The following is a 20,618-nucleotide window of genomic DNA, read 5'->3' on the forward strand; positions in this document are numbered from 1 at the left end:
ATCCTAAGATTGTTTTATTTCGAACGTGACTGTCGGTGAAAATAAGAATTTTTTATTAGTTTTATCATGCGCTTCGTATTTATCCGACTAATATTCAATTTATTAAAATCTCTTATCTGTTTTCCAAAGACCGAAAATTTGCTTTTTCACTTTTTTATTTCTGTATTATTAATCTTTTTTATGGATTGCCACCTTTGAATTTTGTTCTGAGCGGATATTACTTATCTCGTTCAGATGTTTAAGGAAATTTTCGGTTTCGAAAGATTATTTTTATTATATTATTATTATTATCCTTATTTATCTAGAATAATATTTTAAGTTGTTTGACGTATATTTGCGACGCATATTTTGTTTTAGTAACGGAAAAAAAATTTTTTTATTATCAAAGTTCTCTTTGAATTTTGCCGGCTAGTCATAAAAAAATTGCGCAAGGGAAAGATAGTGCAGAACGTAGGACGTAATATTATACATATTTTTTTTTAAATTTTTAAATTATATTTCTTGTATTGTTAAATCGAGTTCTTTTTCGCAGTTATTATTACATCAGATCTTTTTCATAGTTTTAACATAAATCGTCGAAACATATTGTGAATAATTCACAAAATTTTTATATCATTTATTTTATACTAATAAAACGAAAAATTAAGAGTATATTTATATCATATCAGTTAAAAAAATGTCCATCCAAGTATTAAAGTACTGTAATGTAATCACACTCATTTGCTGGTTTTCTGACTATCCATATCTCGCAAATGATTAGATAATAATTCCCATTTAGACACCCATGGTGGTTTGTTCTTCAATTCTTGGGTATTAATTTCCTCTATCAAATTCATCAAACGAGAAAAGAATTCATTGAGTTTTCCAGCGGTTCCACGTCGCAATTTTTGAAAATGTTTATCTAAAATACACATTTTATTGATGTCAAAAGCATATATTATTTATATATTCAGATAACGGTTCGATAGTGACAATGACAAAGTGTCTATGAATCTGTGCCCTTTACTCGTCATAAAGATGGTATGATTATTCATGCTGAAATATAAATAGGATAAAAGTGAACTCGTACAAATCAATATTTCTGGAGATTGCGATGCGAGGCAAATAAGGTATAGAATCAATAGATAAGGCTGAACTTTACAATTATATAAAGTGACTCTGAGTGCCTTCAAATAAATGTTATATTTGAAAATTACTAAAAATGATTATCTTAATTACATAATACATAATTTTTTTTATAATTTTATATATAATTATTTTTTATAGATTATATATAACTTTTTATGATAAAAAAAGATATTACATAATATTTATTATATTATTATTATATTATTGTAGTATTATATTTATTTAATCATTAGTTATAAACAATAAAAATATTTTATATACATACTTGGGGGATAGAAAGAATTCTTGATCCAAATTTTTTGTTGTGTCAGTGCTGCCATAAGTCTTTTTGTAATTAAACTCTGGCTCTCAGCTGTCATAGGCCTTAGACGAGTAACAAATCGTAAAAGATATTCTAACAAGTATCTTGTGCAAATGGATAATTTTCCGAGGCACCGCTGCGGCTTTGAACTCCATACGACAATGTAACTGAGACTATCAACATCAAGAAGTGGATGCTTGAGACTTTCCAACCATTCAAACAATAGTGTTGATAATATTTCCAGATTAGTTTCCAATTCTAATCTTTGCCAGGCGGTACATCGATGATTCAAATCATTCTACAAATATATTTTTAAATTTTAAAACATTAATACTAATATTATAAGTATTATTGCTTGTTAAAATAATATAAAAGTATTATTAACATGTACATTGTGACATAAAAAATGGAAATCAGTTTGTTATTATAATGTTATCAGGTACGTGTTACGTTTTCTGATGTTACATTTTCTTTTATTAATTGTTTTATTAATTTTTAAAATCAAAATAAAAATATTTTTATATTCGATTTTTTTTAACTATATTTTCAACATTAAAATTTAAAAAATAATTTCTTAATTTAATTTATCTAAAACAATTATAGTTACATTATAAATAATATAAATTAAAATCGAATCACATAATTATTCTATTTATTAATAATTTAATCGTGACTCGAAATTGTACGTCTATACAAGAAATTGCAACTATAAATTTAAGATTAGCATTTGCAATGCTATACTATTCTAAATTGATTTATTTTATATAGATAGACATAGACATAGATAGACACTTGATACATGTATAATTCTCGATTCATTATTCACGATTCTAAGGGTACTTAGAATAAAGCTTCTAAACATAGATGTTCGAGCAATCGACTTGAAAAAATTGAATGAATGGTCTTTCAGATAGCAAATCGTGAAAAAGCTGTAATTCCAAATTTATTCCATGACGCAAAGAACAATATAATTTTTCAATTTTTTATAAAATTTTAATTTATAATAGGTGAGAAATTTATAAATACCGTACTAATTTTTAATTATTATCCAATAAATAGGATCTAAATTTTCAATTGTCAATGACCAATTATTGGTCTCATATGCTGTCATATATCGAGCAATGCTTTATAACATAAAGAAATTAATTTCTTAAATATATATCAATTATTATACTGTTTGAATTGCAATATTTTATATTTCATATCAATATTGCAATATTTTAGAAAACAAAAAGGCAATTCTACATTAATTATGAATTCTTTTGACCTTAAAAACTTTGTCTGTATTTACTCTATAAATGCTCAATTCTATTGGATTCGTGAACTTTGCTGTGTGCAACTGCGCATGATAGTGAAACAATGCTTGTAATCCCAATCAGATTGCAAATAAACAATTTATAATGTTCAGCAATCTTAAAATTTGTTGATATAGGCATAATTAAAAATAAGGTTCCAAAAAGTTATTATTTTTTGCATATCAATTGAGCTCCTATTTTCCAAATGTTAAGTCCGATTTTTAAATTGTTGAGAAATTAATGTTTTGCGTTTGGACTTATAGAAAATTCAAGATAAATGGAAATAACCCCTCTAACTTTATGCTGCTCCCAGTGGCTTATTTATAAAATTGGACTTATATCACTTGTTTACTAGCTGCAGACAATCCTTCAGAACACATTTCTGGTGTAAGTCCAAAATTTGAGATTTTGGACTTACACAATTTGGAAAATAAGGAACTCAATTATTAGTAAATATTTAGAATAATGCAGTCAGACATAATCGTCTCGATCTTGATATATGTTATCAAGGCCATAATCTTCAGTAATAAAAAAAGGATTTTAGCTATTACTAGTTGTTTATTAAAAGATTATTCACTAAAGAAGTTCACAAAATAGAATAGAATATTCTGACACGCACCGGCACTAATGGTCTATGTCGCTGGCTAGGAAGAGATACGTATGAAACAATCGAAAGCGCTATAGAAATATTGCATCCACTGTCTGCTGTCCGTATCGCTGTCTCACTTGCACTCCTCCATTCGACCGTCGAATGAGGAAGACAGCTATTGGACACCGCTAACGCAGTATATCTCTTGTAACGCTTTCTCTCTCGATCGTCCGACTTGCGCTAAGGATGCAAGATCAAAACGTCCCCCACAACATCTTCCCTCGCTGCTTACTCTGCCCCTCGCTTCAAGAGATACGTCAAATGTTGGCGCCAGACTATGCGCGTATTCGTAATTCGTGATTCGTGATTCGTAGCAATTCATGAAAAATCTTTGTTCAGTAATATGGATCCGCCACACTATTCGCAATTTATAGTTAATCATTTGCAATTTGTGATTCATCATTGTATTGATTCTCTTTCTTGCATCTTTGAAGTACCTAACCTAGTAACCACGTGCAACATTGAGCGTAAACACGAAGATACATGAATAATAACGCATAGTGTAGCGCTATACATAAATCAACACGAATGAGTTGATTCGTTATGACTTGCACTTTTTGATTTCATAGAAAAATCGCTCCGCTGACGAATCAACGCGAATGACAAATCACAAATGTGAATTTTACGAATTTTCTATCCACACTATTCTTGAATTACATATGCAAATACACAGCAAAATACGCGCTTTCGGTTTCATACGTACTCCTCCCTAGCCGGCGATGGATACCATTAGTGCCGGTGCATGTACATTTAGTAGAATGTACATTTAGTAGAATGTACTCTTTACAGAATTCTTTATTTAAACATGATAAATTAAATGCGTTGGCGGGGGGAGGAAAGGAAAGGGATCCCTTAAATTTCTCGGAAAAAATAGGGTAGGATTAGAGTTTTTTCAGGAAGAAAAACTCTTCCTTTTTATATACAGGGTGTCCCATTTTAAGTGGGCACCCCGAACAACTTCGAAGGAAGTGATTTTCAAAGAAAATGACCCAGACAAAAGTTGTTGGGTTTGGAGGGGGACATCCGATGATGACAGTGGTTTAACCTAGGGTGTACATGCTAAGGTCATATAAAAATCAAGTTTGTTTTTTTTTAATGGAACCCTATTTTTTAATCCAAAATCTAATAGCTGGTGTCAAGAGCTTTTCAAAACACTATAATGAAGTTATTTTTCATTAAGTAATTTTCGAGTTATGAGACGAAAGTTACAGCATTTTGACATAAAATACAAAATATCTTGTAAAACATTCAATTTTCGGGAATCTTAATACTTTTATGCACAGAATAATGAGACAGATCAATTGGTGTAAAAAAACACATAGTTGCTTTTAAGAAAAAACATCTAATTTGCGATATACAGCTGCACTTTTTTTAAAAATGTAAAAAAATAGATAGTTGACTTTAAGAAGAAAATATATTATATCAAATTAATAGAATCAATCTAGGCCAGCGTAAAATTAACAGTTATGGAGTAAAGAGGATCGAAGGCCACAGCAGGATCTTGATTGCCAAACAAATTTTTTTCCTTTCTTTAATCAGGAATATATATTATATCATATCTGCTAAATATAGCTTAAATATAGCTCTGCTAGATTTTTTTCTTAAAGACAACTATGTGTTTTTTTTTTATACCAATTAATTCCTTTCATTATTTTGAGCATAAAAGTGTTAAAGTAAGATAATTGAAAAATGAATATTTAACGAGATATTTCATAGTTTATGTAAAATTATGTCAAATTAAAATATAAAATATCTTGTAAACCATTCAATTTTTGGCCATCCTAGTCTTATAACTTTTTACGACAAATATTACAAGAAATCGATTTATATAAAAAAATTAGTGTCCTTCCATTTGAAAAAATAAAGATGACCTTTAAATCTCAGAAGCGCCTCCAAGGTCAAACTAATATCCCTATATTTTTTCCCTCTCTAAACTCTACAACTTTTATTTGAAAAATTTTTTTATTTAACTCGGTGTTTCTGAAATATTTGAGTGGATCGTTTAAAATGGGACACCTTGTATTTCTCATTACTCTTGATAGCATTGCAGGCATAATAAATACAAAATATATTTAGAAAATTATAAAGTAAGTAATTTTCTCAATTCGCCAATATACGCGCAACGCGCGTATATCAAAAGTACAAGTACAGTGAGTATACAAAAGTACAAGTACAGTGAGTATACAAAATACAGTAAGTATATAGATACAAAAATACAGTGTCAACTACTGTAAATTATTTTAACCTGTAAATAATAGGTGTAAAAAAGTGGTACAATAGGGCTCCAGGCGACGATCCACTTAAAAAAAAATCGAACGCGCCATAAGTGGAATCTCAAAGGTGGTGCGGAAGACCACTACTTATTAATAGTACTAATAAAATTACTACACTCAAAAAAATGATCTTGCAATAATAGCTAAAATTTTCTAGGTGTAAAAAATTAATTAAAACAGATAAATGATTAGCAACTGTTGTGATATTGCATATGTAATTATTCAATCAGTTTAGATGACAGAAACAGAATATATATCTGTATTGTTTGTGAACTTTAAAAAGAAAGTTTTTCTAAAGCGCCTATCTATATAAGATCAATCACGTGTTAGATCATGCAATGAATAACATTTAGCAATGGTACCTAAATTTTTCAGAAGCTATTGCTAGAACATTACTGCTATAAATTCTATATGTGACAAACAATGTTTTCACAGATACGAAAAATAGCGATACATTCTTGTTGCGATATCTAGAAATCTAACTACATCAACGAAATATTTTTTTGAATGTAATTTTACATCTATTTGACTGCATTTTTAATATGTTACTGTGTTCCTCCACTAATCTCCACAGTACATGTATATGTAGTTACTGCAGTAACTCTTGCTAATATGCAGTAGTTTAAAATAAATAATTAAAAGCTTTGCAGGTGTGTAATCTTTCATGTTGATAAATGTAAAATAGCAAGCATGGCTAAACGAGTAAGGCGAATGCCAAGAATATTAAAAATCTCGTGTTTGAAAACTGTGATTTTGTAACTTTTTTTCCTTTTTCGATATTTATTTTAAGTAAATTATTAGATAATGTTTTTGGCTAAAAAAAATTATTTTATCTTTATTAAAAATATTCGCATATGTTAAATTAGCACTTTGTTACAACATTGTAAAATAACTTCATTTTTCTATTGACAATAGCAGATCTGTATTATTTATAAAATTGTTAGTTTAACATATGCAAATATTAATAATAAATAGAAAATATTATTTTTTTAGGCAAAAAAATATTATCTAATGATTTACTATGTTAGAAACAAATGCGGAAAAAAGAAAAGAAAGTTGCACGAAGCAGGTCTCGAACAGGTGATCTCTAATATTCCAGCCACTCGTCTCAGAATTTCTTTTCTTTTTTTTTTTCTTTTTTTTTTAATGTTTATTTATTGGGATATTGATAAAGAAGAGTTTACAGTATTTGTAATAAATGTACATAAATAAACTAAAGATACATTGTATGTAGTTATTTTTAAATTTGAACGGTACGGTATTAATACTCTCGCCGTTACGGTCTGATTTCTTTGGATTAGAAAATCCAGTGTTATAATGAGTTGTGTACAGTATCGCTGTTTTATATAAATAAGGTAAATCTAAGCGTAGATATAGGCCTTATGTCAGTAAGATTTTTTTTTTGTTTTTTAGAAAAAAATTGAGGTCCCCACTAGAAAAAAAAACTAAATTAATTATTAATTTGCTCTTATGTAGAAAAACTAAAATAAAAAATACAACATAACACTTAGAGTTAATAAAATTAATCAATTAATAACAATATACTTATACATTAATTAATTAATAACACTATACTTATAAAGCCTAGATCTAATGCCATGTACATGTTAATTGGTCGTTAGCCACCAGTAGTTTTTATTTGTGTATTTTCGTTTTAATTTTTCGGTAATTGGTAGTGAATAGCTATATCGCCAAGGTATATTGTTATCGTGTATTGATGAATGTGGGGGGTACCCCAACTTTTTATTGCTATTTCGTCGCGGATAATGATATATTAATGGTACGCCATTATTATCTTGTATATAACCCTTATAGTCTAGATACAGAAATGCTTCAGGCGGGATGAAGCCGGTGCATAATGCTTTTTCGTGATACATCGGGTTGGGATACAACGCACAGTGTATTTGACTATTTTCGGTAATTCTACTCACTTGGCGAAAATGTTCACGAATTAGTTTGATAATGAAATTGTCTATCCTAGGTATGCCTGCCTCGTTATATATTTTTGCGTTGTTTATGTATTTTGTATACTCTGATTCTGCCGATCTGTTCCTGTTAACACAGGCTCTCAGGCATTTTCTTTCGAAAATTCGAATTTTCTCCATAAGCGACGCACTGATGTTATACCATATGAGACATCCATATGTTATTAAGGGTCTTATTAGTAGTTGGTAACAGATTATTTTTATTTTTGTATGTAATATTTTTGAATAAAATAGTTTACGCAAGTGTCCAAATGCCTTATTAGCCTTGAGGATCTGTGTGTCGATGTGTGTTTTATAATGTAGTCTATCGTCTATATTTATTCCCAAGTATTTGACAAACTTCTTGTGTGGAATGTTTTGTGCAATGTTATCTTTGGGAGAACCTTTTATTTGGAAAGTTTTGTAATTTTTTCTTACGTTGCTGTTGGCATAAATTAAGTTGGATCTGAATAATATTGTTTCGCATTTGTTTATGTTAATGTGCAATTTCCATGTTTTGTAGTAATGTTCAAGCTTGTTAAAAGTATCCTGTAATGTTTGTTGTATTTTCGTGGGCCAACTGTTCGCCGAGTAGACAATTAAATCGTCGGCGAAGGCTATTGCCTGGGGATTTCCCGGTGTGTTTAATTTGAAGATTTTTAATATTTCTGCTGTGTATATGTTGAACAATATTGGTGAGTTTACAGTTCCTTGTTGTAAGCCGTTGTGAATTTTAAAAGTCCGTGTGGAGTAATTCTCACCACTAGCGACTAGCAATGATCTGTCAGTAATCATGCTCCATATTATTTTTATTAGATGAATAGGAAATTTGTACTTTTTTATTAATTTATATAATAGGCCTTTATGCCATATTGTATCAAATGCTTTTTCTAAATCTATTAAACACGCACCTAGACAGTTATTACTATTTAAGGCCCAATTTATGTCGGAAGTTAGTTTGTTGATTGCATGTATAGTGGAGTGTCTGAATCGGAAGCCAAATTGTGACTCTGGGATGCAGTTAACAGCTGTGCAATGATTTATTATCTGATCGTTTATTATTGTTTCATATATTTTGCTGATATTGGGGAGCAGGCTTATAGGTCTGTAACTTACAGGTAAAGATTTGTCTTTTTCCTTTTTTAATATTGCGATTACTTTGGCTGTTTTCCATTTATCCGGAAAAATTGAGTAATTTAATAAATTGTTGAAGATTATTGTGTAATTATGAATTAATATTGGCGGTATATTTTTAAGTACTATATTGGGGATATTATCCAGACCATAAGACCTCTTGTTGTTTAAATTTTTGAACCTTCTAGTTAAATCTCTTGTATTTGTGAAGCAATTTTCGTTGTTTTCCGGGGATGTTGGGTCATCAGCTGTATTGTTGTTGTTAAATATACATAATGTTGAGTTATTGAATTTTTCGCTTTTAAATTGTTCGATAAATGCGTTAGTTGTTTTGTCAATTAGTTTGTTGAATTGTGGCCTGTCGTTATCATATGTTTTATTGTTGATACTTGCGAAATGAGCAGCCATGATATTTAGCTTGTCCGATAGAGTATTGATTAGGATGTTATTGTTGCCGTCTATTTCATGATGTATGGGATTGATGTTGGCTTCGTTTAGTATAGGAGAGTTTAATGGGATTTTTAAGGTGTTTATTTCGGCTATGTCTTTCTTTCTGAAGATTCTGTTTAACTGTGGAAACATTTTAGTGCTGTTATCTTTGGGGATGTTTTCTATTTTGTTTTTCCAGTACATATTGATGGATTTTGAGAATTCTATTTTTAAATTTGTTTTAATATTATTCAGTTCTTTTTTCAGGTTCTTCATTACACTTCTGTTGATTGCTGGCCATTTGCGGTTCAGATGGTGTATCTTGGTAAGTATTTTATTTTTGCTTCTTTGTAGATTTTTTATTTTGTCGTTTACATAAGGATTGATAGAGTTTTTTCTTTTATTTTAGGAACAGTTTTTTCCATGGCTTCTAGTATTTTGGTGTTGGCTTCTTCCAAGCATTCCTGTATCTCTTGTATCGATAGATTTCTGTTGTTAGGAATATTATTCGTGATATTTCTTTTTAATGTTTTTCTGAACTTTTTCCAATTTGTTTTACTTATGTTGTATTTGTAGTTTCTTATATTTGGTTCAAGTTCAAGACCGTTCTCATTATTTAAGGATATTGTAAATTTTACGGCGTTGTGGTCACTGTCGTATGGAATATTGTTGAGATCTTTGTCGTTTGTGATGTCGTGAAATATTAATCTCTGGTCCGCGATAACTATATCTAAGTAAGAATTACCGTTTGGATAAGATGGATATTTGGTGCTTAGTAGTCTTGTTCTATAAACTAGGTTGTTTTCATCCATCCATTTTTTAAGCGAAATGCCTCTTGGATTGTTGTTTGGGTTTTTCCAATTTGTGTGTTTCGCATTTAAGTCACCTGTTAATAAGAAATAATTTTCCAAGTTGTCCAATTTAAGAGTTTGAAATAGTTTATTGAGGTCTGGAATGAACTCTTTTTTGTTACCGGTTCTGGCGTATGCCGCAATTACGAATAATGATGCATTTGTTGCGATATTAAGCTTTATTATTGTATGTTCGAGTATATTCTCCTCATTTTCATTTCTAGGTATTGCTAATTTGGAAAATTTGATTTCTTTTCTTATTAGAATTGCAGTACCACCCCCGGGGTGTTTTTCATTACGGTCGCTTCTTATAATATTGTATTTTTCGAATCTTAATACGTGATTATTATTTAATTTTGTTTCATTGATTAATACTATATCAGGTCTTTGTTGTTTTATCATGTTATATAGCGAGGCTCTTTTTTGGTTTTTGATTATTGAGTTGACGTTTATTGTTATTATTTTAATTTCCTTTAATAATTTTTTATTTTTTGCTGTGTTTATGTTCGATGTATTATCCATTGTTATATAGTATTTTTTCTAGTAGAGTGGCAATTGTGTCTATTCTTGTTGAATTGCTCTCTACTATTTTTTCTATTCTTGATATGTTGTTTTTTATGCCTGTTATTATGTTTTCGAATCCGTCGTTATGACTATTAATGTTAGTGTCTAAATTTTTCATTTTTGCTTGTTGATCCAATTGACTGTTGTTTGTTGTGTTTTTGCCTATGGGTGTTCTTCTTGCCATTTCTGCGAAGCTAACTCCTGATTGTATTAGTGATTTATTGGTGTATAAATTATTTTTTTTATTATTTACTCTGTCTTCTTTTCTTTTCAGGTTTAAATTAGTTAGTCTAAGTTTATTTTCTATTATTTTGGGACAACCTCTGTATGATGCCGGGTGACCGTGTGTGTTGCAATTAACACAAAAGAGTTGTGACCTATCCAATTGTACACTTGACGCGATGTCGCACTCTCCAGGATTGTGTTTTTTGTCGCATTTAACGCATCGATATGGCAAATTACAATTCATTGCTGTGTGGCCAATGCGCTGGCATTTTTTGCATTGAACTGATTCCCTACGCAACAACTTTTCCCAACTTATCACTTGATGGAATAAATGATTAATTTTTTTCACGTTACCCCCTTCGCTATTGGCTGTTAATTGTATTATAAAAATGGGTAAAATTTTGTTATCCTGCCTAGATCTATTAGTTGAGAATCTAATCACCTTTGTAAATTCTACATTTTTTATGTTTTGGGACTTCAGCTCCTCAAGGACTTCGTCCTCGCTATAAGCGCTATCTAACCCTTTTAACAGATAAGTTATCGGTTTCGCGTCTTTTAATGTGTATGTATAAAATTTTGTGTTACATTTTAATAAAAGTTCTTTGGCTTGATTAAAATTTGTAAAATTCTCTAACTGCAATACGTGCTTACCCCTATTTATTCTCTTAATGTAAAACTCACTAATGTTATTTTTTAATAATTTGACCGTGTCTTTTGGATCTTGGTATAAAATATTGATTGGTGGTTTGTCCTTCCTTCTTGTTTTTTGGCTGTTTGGTGGCTCCCTTTTTTGTTGGGCTGTCTGCTGCGGTGTCTGTGCTTCTGTTTTCTTCACCCTTGTCACTGTTTCCTGTTGGCTATTTTTTGAGCGCAGGTATGTCAGGAACTCCGTCGTCTTCTCCTCAATGTCCAACTCCGGCTCCTCCATGTCTTCGTCCATTGTCGGGTCGGGTAAGGAAGCATCAGGTAATGCTTCGTATCTATTTTGCGTGGTTGCGCTGATTATATTTTCGTATTTATTTTTGTAATCTTCTAGTTGTTGTTGAAGCTTTTGAATTAGTTCCTTGAGCTGTATGTTTTCTGTTTTTAATTCTTCTGAATGTGATGATGCATCCGCGCTTTCTCCTTGTAACGTCACTTTTTGAAAAATGGGTTCACCATTATCTGTCCTTTTTTTTTGTTTCTTGCCATATTTAAATTAGGCTTTTGTGAATTGGTTTTTCTCTTCTGTATCACCTTGTGTATCGTCCTGTGTAAGTCCTTGTCATTTAACTTGTGTCGTTTTAAATTATGTACAATTGAGTTTAGCTCTTGATTATTGTCGGTATCTTCTTTTTCCGTACTCCAGTCTGTCGTGGACGAAGTACTTGGAACACTAGTCATCCCCCTGTCGGGGGAGACAAAATTTGAATATTTGATTATAACTTCTTTCTCTATTATAAATCAGATGTAAACTGGCGATGTTTACTCGACGAAAACTCGACGAGAACTCGACGAGAACTCAGAATTTCTTTTCTGAATCAGAAACGCTTGCTTTTAACATGCAAGTAGCATGCATTTATCGTCTGTGTGTCGGCTCGGTGGAAGGGAGACGTTCGCTCTCTTCCATTGGTTGAACGGCCGAGCTCACACGGATACGTGACGTAGCGCTTCTGTAAGGTTGTGTGAGGCAGCGGAGCCGGGACCGCTGTGGGAAAGATCGCATCACTGCCTCATACGCAAAGAGGGACGAGCGGCAAAAGGGGCAAATGCAGAGAAGGGCGAGCGGCAAGAAGGGCAATAATGATCTCATCGCGAACAGAAGCTATCTCAGACAGCTACTGTTGGCAGATGAGATCATCGTGCTCTCCCCTTTCTTCATCGTCCCTTGCCAACAACCGGTTTTACTGACAAGGAAAGGGACCCAAGTGTCCCCCTCCGATTTTAACGAGCTTTAAATATGTTGTAAAGTAGCTCAAAGTAAGAGACACATATTTTTTTTTATGTGCTTTCTCGCACGTTTAGGGTTGAAACAACCCCTACAAGCTAAAACGGTTTTTTTGGTTTTGACTGAATATTGTCAAAACTGTAAGAGATATCAAAAAATGTTTCGAATAAAAGTTGCATGGTCTTTTATGAGCTTTATAACCGCGTAGCTCGATTTTTAAAAAATTTTATATTTTTTAATTTACCCTTCTTATTATTTTTACGAATTTCAAAATTTTTATTATGACAAAAGTTGTAGCATTTTTTACGCTGAATACAACCATATATGATTTTATTATGTTTCGAAATCGCATTTTTCAGAAATGAGTTGTCAATGTCGCACTATATGCGTCGCGCTGCGATATATGCATATATATGCATAACGCATCGTTTGTGCCGCTTGTGTAATCGATGTTTGTCGCGCATGTGTAATTGATAAGATGAATAAAATTAGAAATAAAGATTAGCATGTTATGAAGTATTCGGAAAAATGTTCTGATCAAAGAACAAAGTTCACTAAAGTTGTTGCCAAGGCATCTCCTCTATATTACACTTTTATAGTTATACTAGAACAATACAAGCGCGCGCTGCGCCCGTGCACTTATTATAATAATTTAATAATTATGAAATCTAAATATTTTAATAAAATTTTTAAAATTTTAAATAACCGTCAAAATAATCTTTGCTCTTAAACTATCAAACTGTCAGAATAATCGAGATAACCAATCAGCGTCGCGGATAAGCGTCAACAATACTTTCGATACATTCGAGTATCGATTTTTCATGCCTTTTTTAAGAGTGGATTATATCGAAAGAGAAATAAATAAATAAAAATCTTACAATTAAAATGCAATTTATTGTTTTTCAATGGTAATGCAAAAAATTCCAATTAATTTCAGGTTTTTCTATTAATCAATACTAGAAACATTTGTTTGTTTATTATTTTATTTCTTTTATAATAATATATGTCGAAACAATTACAACTTTACCTTCAACAATAACATACTACATATATTGAATATAATACATATATTAACATACATATATTAAAAACAGATGAATTTATGGAACAAACGTATCACAAAGGTGATGTTCGTGAAAAAAGTGATTTATACAAAGTGACTTTTTGCACCATGCGCAAGTAATTATTGCAGGTGCGCCACAAATATCGCATGTTGATTTTGACTGTTTATGGAAACAAAATTCCACTGGTGTTTCGAATTCTTCGGGCTTATTTATTACGTACCCGCTTTTATACCATGCGTATTTCAATAAATTTCTGAATCTTGGCGATGAAAATTGATTATGAGTCAATGACTGTAATTTTAAAATGGTGTTTCTTGCATGCAGATTGACTTCCAGACCTAAAAGCATTACAGTATCAGAAAAGTGTCTAATAAAATTCTTCCACAAACGAAAACTATATACATCCAATGGTTGTATTTTTCCTGTTGTTCCAGCTGGTATAGTCAACAAAATAATATCTTCTGTAGATTCTGGTTTAGATTCTTGAATAATATTTGGACAATGACCAAAGTTTAGTCCATGAATCTAGTAGTAAAACAGATTTTGGACCTACATTTGGAAAAAGTACGTCTTGCAACCAAATTTTAAAATGATGCGCTGTTAATTTTCCGGATTTCGAAGCCGTAACAAAAATATTAGGTGCCTTAAACATTGTTTCTTGCACTCTGGGACCAAACGTTCCACTAACTTCTTTCAGTACAATAAAAAGAGGCGATAATAATCTACCATCGGCTGAAACAGTAGGTTATATAGTATAGCTATGCGTAGTTGCCGATACGGATTGTACTGCAGATTCAATCTTTTTTGTTCCTTTATATGCCAATGTACGACCAGCATGAAGTTCTAATTGGAATCCGCTTTGATCACTATTGTAAATATTTTCAACTCCATATTCTATTATTTGATATTTAACGTTTTCAATAAATGTGTTACATTTTTCTTCAAAATCGATGTTAGACATTATAGATGTTTTTCTTATAAATTTTGTTATTTTACGAGATACAATATTATGTATTATTTTAAATTTTCGTATCCATCGCGATGAAGCTGTAAATTCTGGTACATTTAAATTTTCCTGTGCCCGAATAGCCCATCGAGCTAAATCAGCGTCGTGAACAATAATTCTATTTTCAAGAGCTGTATGAAAATTATTTAATGTATATTCCGAAATTTGTTTTAATTTTTCGAATCTACTGCCACCTTGATTCACTTGAATTTCCCATCGTCGTAATTGACGTAATGAATATACTTTCCGAAATCTTTGTTTTACTCCTTCTAATGTTCTTGGCCTTGTTGTACTGCTTTTCCAAAATTCGACTGCATTTTTTTTATATTCATACGGAATACGTCCATCTGTAGTACATATAACTTTAGGATTTGCGTTCATAGCTCACCTTCTTCCTCTTTATCTCCTAGTTCAAATTGCTCTGCTGTTGGAATATTGTTATCGTTTTCATAATCTAAAAATTCTTCTACTTCCATTTTGTATCTCTCATCGCGCATTTCTTTCAGCATAGATTCTATTTTATGTGCCATTTCTCGTTCTTCAGATGTTATCGGACTTGTTGATAGATTAAGGGCCAAAAAAGTTACGTATACTAACATTATTACGTTAAATGGATTTAATTAAATCATTCTAAAAAATATAACAATTAAATATTTCTCCTTATTTGTGTACAAAAAAATAATACTTACTTTATAGTGAATTTGCTGTTCTTTTTTTGATGCTGTTTTATATATTGTTTTTTCGTAATCACTAACAAGCGCACAACTTTAAAGCGTAATATGCACTGACGGGATATGACAACGCGTTGCGCTATAAATGCACTCGAAATGCGACTATAAAAGTGTAAAATAGAGGGGATGTTTTGGCAACAACTTTAGTGAACTTTGTTCTTTGATCAGAACATTTTTCCGAATGTTTCATAACATGCTAATCTTTATTTCTAATTTTATTTGTCTTATCAATTACACATGCACAACAAACATCGATTACACAAGCGGCACAAACGATGCGTTATGCATATACATATATGCATATATCGCAGCGCGACGCATATAGTGCGACATTGACAGCTCATTTCTGAAAAATGCGATTTCGAAATATAATAAAATCATATATGGTTGTATTCAGCGTAAAAAATGCTACAACTTTTGTCATAATACAAATTTTGAAATTTGTAAAAATAATAAGAAGGGGTGAGGGTAAATTAAAAAATATAAAATTTTTTAAAAATCGAGCTACGCGGTTATAAAGCTCATAAAAGACCATGCAACTTTTATTCGAAACATTTTTTGATATCTCTTACAGTTTTGACGATATTCAGTCAAAACCAAAAAAACCGTTTTAGCTTGTAGGGGTTGTTTCAACCCTAAACGTGCGAGAAAGCACATAAAAAAAAATACGTGTCTCTTATTTTGAGCTACTTTACAACATATTTAAAGCTCGTCAAAATCGGAGGGGGACACTTGGGTCCCTTTCCTTGTGAGGTAATCTTCTCTCTATAGATCTTGATGACAGATAGCACTGAGAACTGTATAGCGCCTCTAAATCATAATCCGTGAACTAATTTATTGCTCTGTTTTATCTTATTACCTCGATTTACACGCATACATTTATAATAATTTTTAGGAACATTTTTCTTTTATATTACATTCCTAAATTCAATTCTAATAGTCTCGTGTCATTTGTCCGTATAATCTAGTATGCGTAGCTTCTCGTTTAGTATGTACAAACTGCATAATTTTATTTTCAACCAAAAGTTTGTAAACACAAATACACTTATTTAATTTTTTTTCTTTTTTTGCTTAAAATTTGTACCCTCCGCATAGTATTAATGTATATACTTTAATTCTGGAAAAAAATATATCATTCTGTACAACCAAAAAAAAGATTAGCTTGCCCAAAAAAATCTAAATTTTAATCGGTAAAGCAGTATTCCAGCATCCTCTTAATATCAAAGACAAAAATCCAATGATTGCGGGGATCTACGCCGCAGGACCTAAAAAACCTCAGGATATTACAGATTTCTTCAAAAAATTCAATTTAGAACTGTTGCAATTACTCGAAAAAAGTATTTCATTCAACGACAAAATTTTTAAAATAAAATTAAATTGTTTTATTACTGACACACCCGCTAGGCACACATGCTTAAATATTAAGGCACACACCAGATTTTATAGTTGCAACAAATGTAAAATCCTAGGCGAAAAACAGACAGAACTACTATTTTTAAAGGAACAAATCATCCTTCACGAACTGATAAAGAATATTATCAGAAAAAAAAATGGACGTGAATCACCATCATGGTTACTCTGTTCTGTATTCATTACCGTTGGATTTAGTACGTCAAACTCCGCTAGATTACATGCATTTAGTGTGCTTAGGAGTAGTCAAAGAAATAATCGTAAAAGCATGGTTAGAAGGGTTCTATCGGCCAGCAAAATTAAAAGATATTGTAAAAGATCGTATTTCAAATCGCCTTTCGACATTAATTACTTACTGCCCATGTAAATTTTCTCGAAAACCAAGAAGTCTGGATTATTGCCGACGCTATAAAGCAACCGAGTTTCGATAATTTTTATTATTTACAGGACCAACTGTTTTGCTCGATTTGTTTGGTGACGATCTACGAATACAGCATTTTTTAAAGTTACATTATGCGATCCGTATTCTTGTATCGTCAAATGAAAGAACCCATAATGATATTGAGAAAGCAAAAATGATTTTATATTTATTTGTAACTGACAGTATTTCTGTGTACGGAAACTTTTTATCGTACAATATCCATAATCTAATCCATTTGACGGACGAATCCTTCTTTGGTCCACTGGATCATTTTTCTTGCTTTCCGTTTGATAATAATATAAAGTTTTTTTAAAAAAGCTGTTCGTAAACCCTCTGTGCCATTACAACAAATTTATAATTGTTACAAAAAGAAAAAAGAACACGATTTCAAGAGTTCTTCGCAAAATTCCGCTATCGCGACTCGTGTATATCGTCCGAAGTTATGTAATGGCCCTCTTGTGCACCAACAAGAAAACATGAAGCAGTTTTCATGTATTAAAATTAATGGAGTTACTTACAAATTAGACAAAAGCAATCATTGTTGCATTTTACGAGATGGTACTGTTTGCATTATAGTGAATATATTGCAATGTGGCAATAGCAATGAGTATCGCCTAATTATAAATAAATTTTAAGTCATGAATGCGTTTTACAATATTAATAATCTAGACTCACGAGAAGTTGGAATTTTTAAATGTACAGAATTATTTAAAGATTTACATGAAATTTCATTTAGAGATGTTAAATCAAAGGCTTATAAAATGCCCTATTGGCAAAACGCGGAACTCGACTTTGAAAGAAATATTTACATTATAGCTGAAATTTATAATCATGAATGATTATTACATTAGCTTTTATATATTTTATATTACTTTAATATTATGGCAAATAATTAAATTTAATAATAATTTTAATAATGCGTCCACTAAAATGTTAATTCAAATTTTGTAATATTTTATAAGCTAATATTTATTACTAAAAAAAATGTATATCGAGAATTAAGTTTGAAAATATTTGAATTTCGAAAAATATGCGCAGGAAACTGGACGCATATGATTGAACAATTGAACATTGCGGAATTGGCTTCCCCGTCTCGCTTTCTTCTTAAGAGGATGCTAGTGACGGGCGAACTCCGACGCGAAAGCGCCATCATTTTGATGGTACTAAAAATGAAATGACATTATTGGCGTAGCCTACGCCGCGTAGGTCCGTGTGTACGCATTTGTTTGTAGTGGTAACTCACTACACTGACGTGTGATCTGTGTACGTGTGTCATCGGAAGTTTGTAAATAAACGATGCTTGCGCTTGTTTCCTCGACTGAAATTTCGTCGCAAGGCTGCAATATAATGTCCGAGAAGACATAGGCGTATACAAGGTGTCAAATAAATATAAACTAAATATGACAAAATAATAAATGAAAATATACATATATTACTATACAGGGTGTCCGATAATTGCTGAATCACCTCTCGGGTGTAGGTAGAGCGGTTTAAACTGAATAGAAAAAGTTTTTATTATTTTACGATTTTTGCAATAATTAATGAGGAATTAATTAAAAAATATCGGCCAATTCGCGCGAGTTTAAGAGCGCCGCGAGAAGAGACCCGTGCTGATACAGCTCACTGTTATTTGATTACTAGGCGCACGATAAATTGTTGGGAGGAGCGCTCTATAAATGACAACGGCACATACGAGCGATGTGTAACGCTAGATCCTTGCGTCCTAGCGACCACGTAACAACGGGCTGTCTCTTCTCACCACGCGTTTAGACTCGCGCAAATTGGCCGATCTTCTTTAATTAATTTCTCATTAATTATTGCGAAAATCGCAAAACGATAGAGGACTTTTCTATTCGGTTTAACCTGCTCTACCTGCACCCGAGAGGTGATTCAGCAATTACCGGACACCCTGTATATATCACTAAAGAAAAATGTCATATACTTTTCTTATTTTTATCCTTATGTAGTAAATACAAAATAACTAATTAATCAATTAATTAATATATACATATACACATATATTGAATAAATAATTATCTTTATTTTGTATTTTATATGATAATGACTGAAATAATGAGAGTATATATCATTTCAGTTATATAAAATACAAAATAAAGATAACTATATTCAATATACCGCGTGTTACATTTTAATCTAGCCAGGCGAATATTTCAAACGCTGTTGAGTTTAGAGAAAAATGTTTCAGACAAAAGTTGTAGGGTTCGGAGGGGGACATAAGATGGTGGGCTTGAGTTTTTGATGAAGGTAAAATTGAAGGTCATATAAAGGTCAACTTTGTTTTTTTAAATAAAATGTAGTATTTTTTATTGCATATTCTGAAAGAACATAAAATTTTGCATTAAAATTGTCTGACACGTTTTTTATGAAAATCCATAATTTTTGAGGAAATTTTTAAAAAATAATTATTTTTGATAAATAAATATTTAATTAATTTTTGAGAAATACGTATTTCTTAAAATCTGCCAGTTCACGAATAAATCGTCTTTAGCTCTCTTTTTTCTAAACTGTCAGCTGACGTTGGATCGCCTCTGACAATATTTATTAAAAATTGTTAGCTGACGTTAGATCGCCTCTGACAATATTTCTTAAAATCTGCCAGTTCACGAAAAATTGTCTTTAACTCCCTTTTTTCTAAACTGTCAGCTGACGTTGGATCGCCTCTGACAATATTTATTAAAAATTGTTAGCTGACGTTGAATCGCCTCTGACAATATTTCTTAAAATCTGCCAGTTCACGAATAAATCGTCTTTAGCTCTCTTTTTCCTAAACGGTCAGATGACGTTAGATCGCCTCTGACTATATTTATTAAAAATTGTTAGCTGACGTTAGATTGTCTCTGGCTTTTGTAATTCTAAATTGCCAGTCCACGAGAAAACCGCCTCTGGCTTGTCTTATTCTTTATTGTAAGATATTTTTATTACGTCATATGCTTTATATATATATATATATATATATATATATATATATATATATATATAATTATATTATTATTTCTTATTAATAATTATTGTAATAATTATTATATTATTTCAAAAGATAATAATTGTTAAATGTTGTTTCTACGTTATAGCAACATTTAACAATCAATATAGCAAAATCAACATAGATTCAATGTTGAAAAAACCTTTATACTTCAACATTCAACATTGCAACGTCTCAGCGACGTTATTTCAACTTTCTGTGCTGTGTGGGCTTTGTTTTCAGCAACGTGGCAGCAACAACAC

General features: G+C 31.2%; 1 protein-coding gene and 1 pseudogene across 4 annotated transcripts in view; both read right to left on the reverse strand.

Moving 5' to 3' along the window:
- Positions 1–304: 304 nt before the first annotated feature.
- Positions 305–20,618, reverse strand: part of LOC105679543 (protein tyrosine phosphatase domain-containing protein 1-like) — a 70,700-nt gene continuing 50,386 nt past the window's right edge. For 2 of the 4 annotated variants that reach the window (XM_067356093.1, XM_067356095.1), the window contains exons 9-10: positions 1,394–1,727; positions 306–901 (exon numbers count right to left, since the gene is read on the reverse strand). In XM_067356093.1, coding sequence (XP_067212194.1) covers positions 717–901; positions 1,394–1,727 — 519 coding nt within the window. In that variant the 3' untranslated portion in view covers positions 306–716. Of the gene's footprint in view, positions 902–1,393; positions 1,728–20,618 lie in introns of all 4 variants that reach the window. The other 2 variants (XM_067356092.1, XM_067356094.1) reach the window with 2 other exon arrangements.
- LOC137000160 (uncharacterized) lies at positions 14,165–16,961 on the reverse strand (annotated as a pseudogene).

This window comes from Linepithema humile, chromosome 5, assembly GCF_040581485.1.
Source record: "Linepithema humile isolate Giens D197 chromosome 5, Lhum_UNIL_v1.0, whole genome shotgun sequence".
NCBI lineage: Eukaryota > Metazoa > Arthropoda > Insecta > Hymenoptera > Formicidae > Linepithema > Linepithema humile.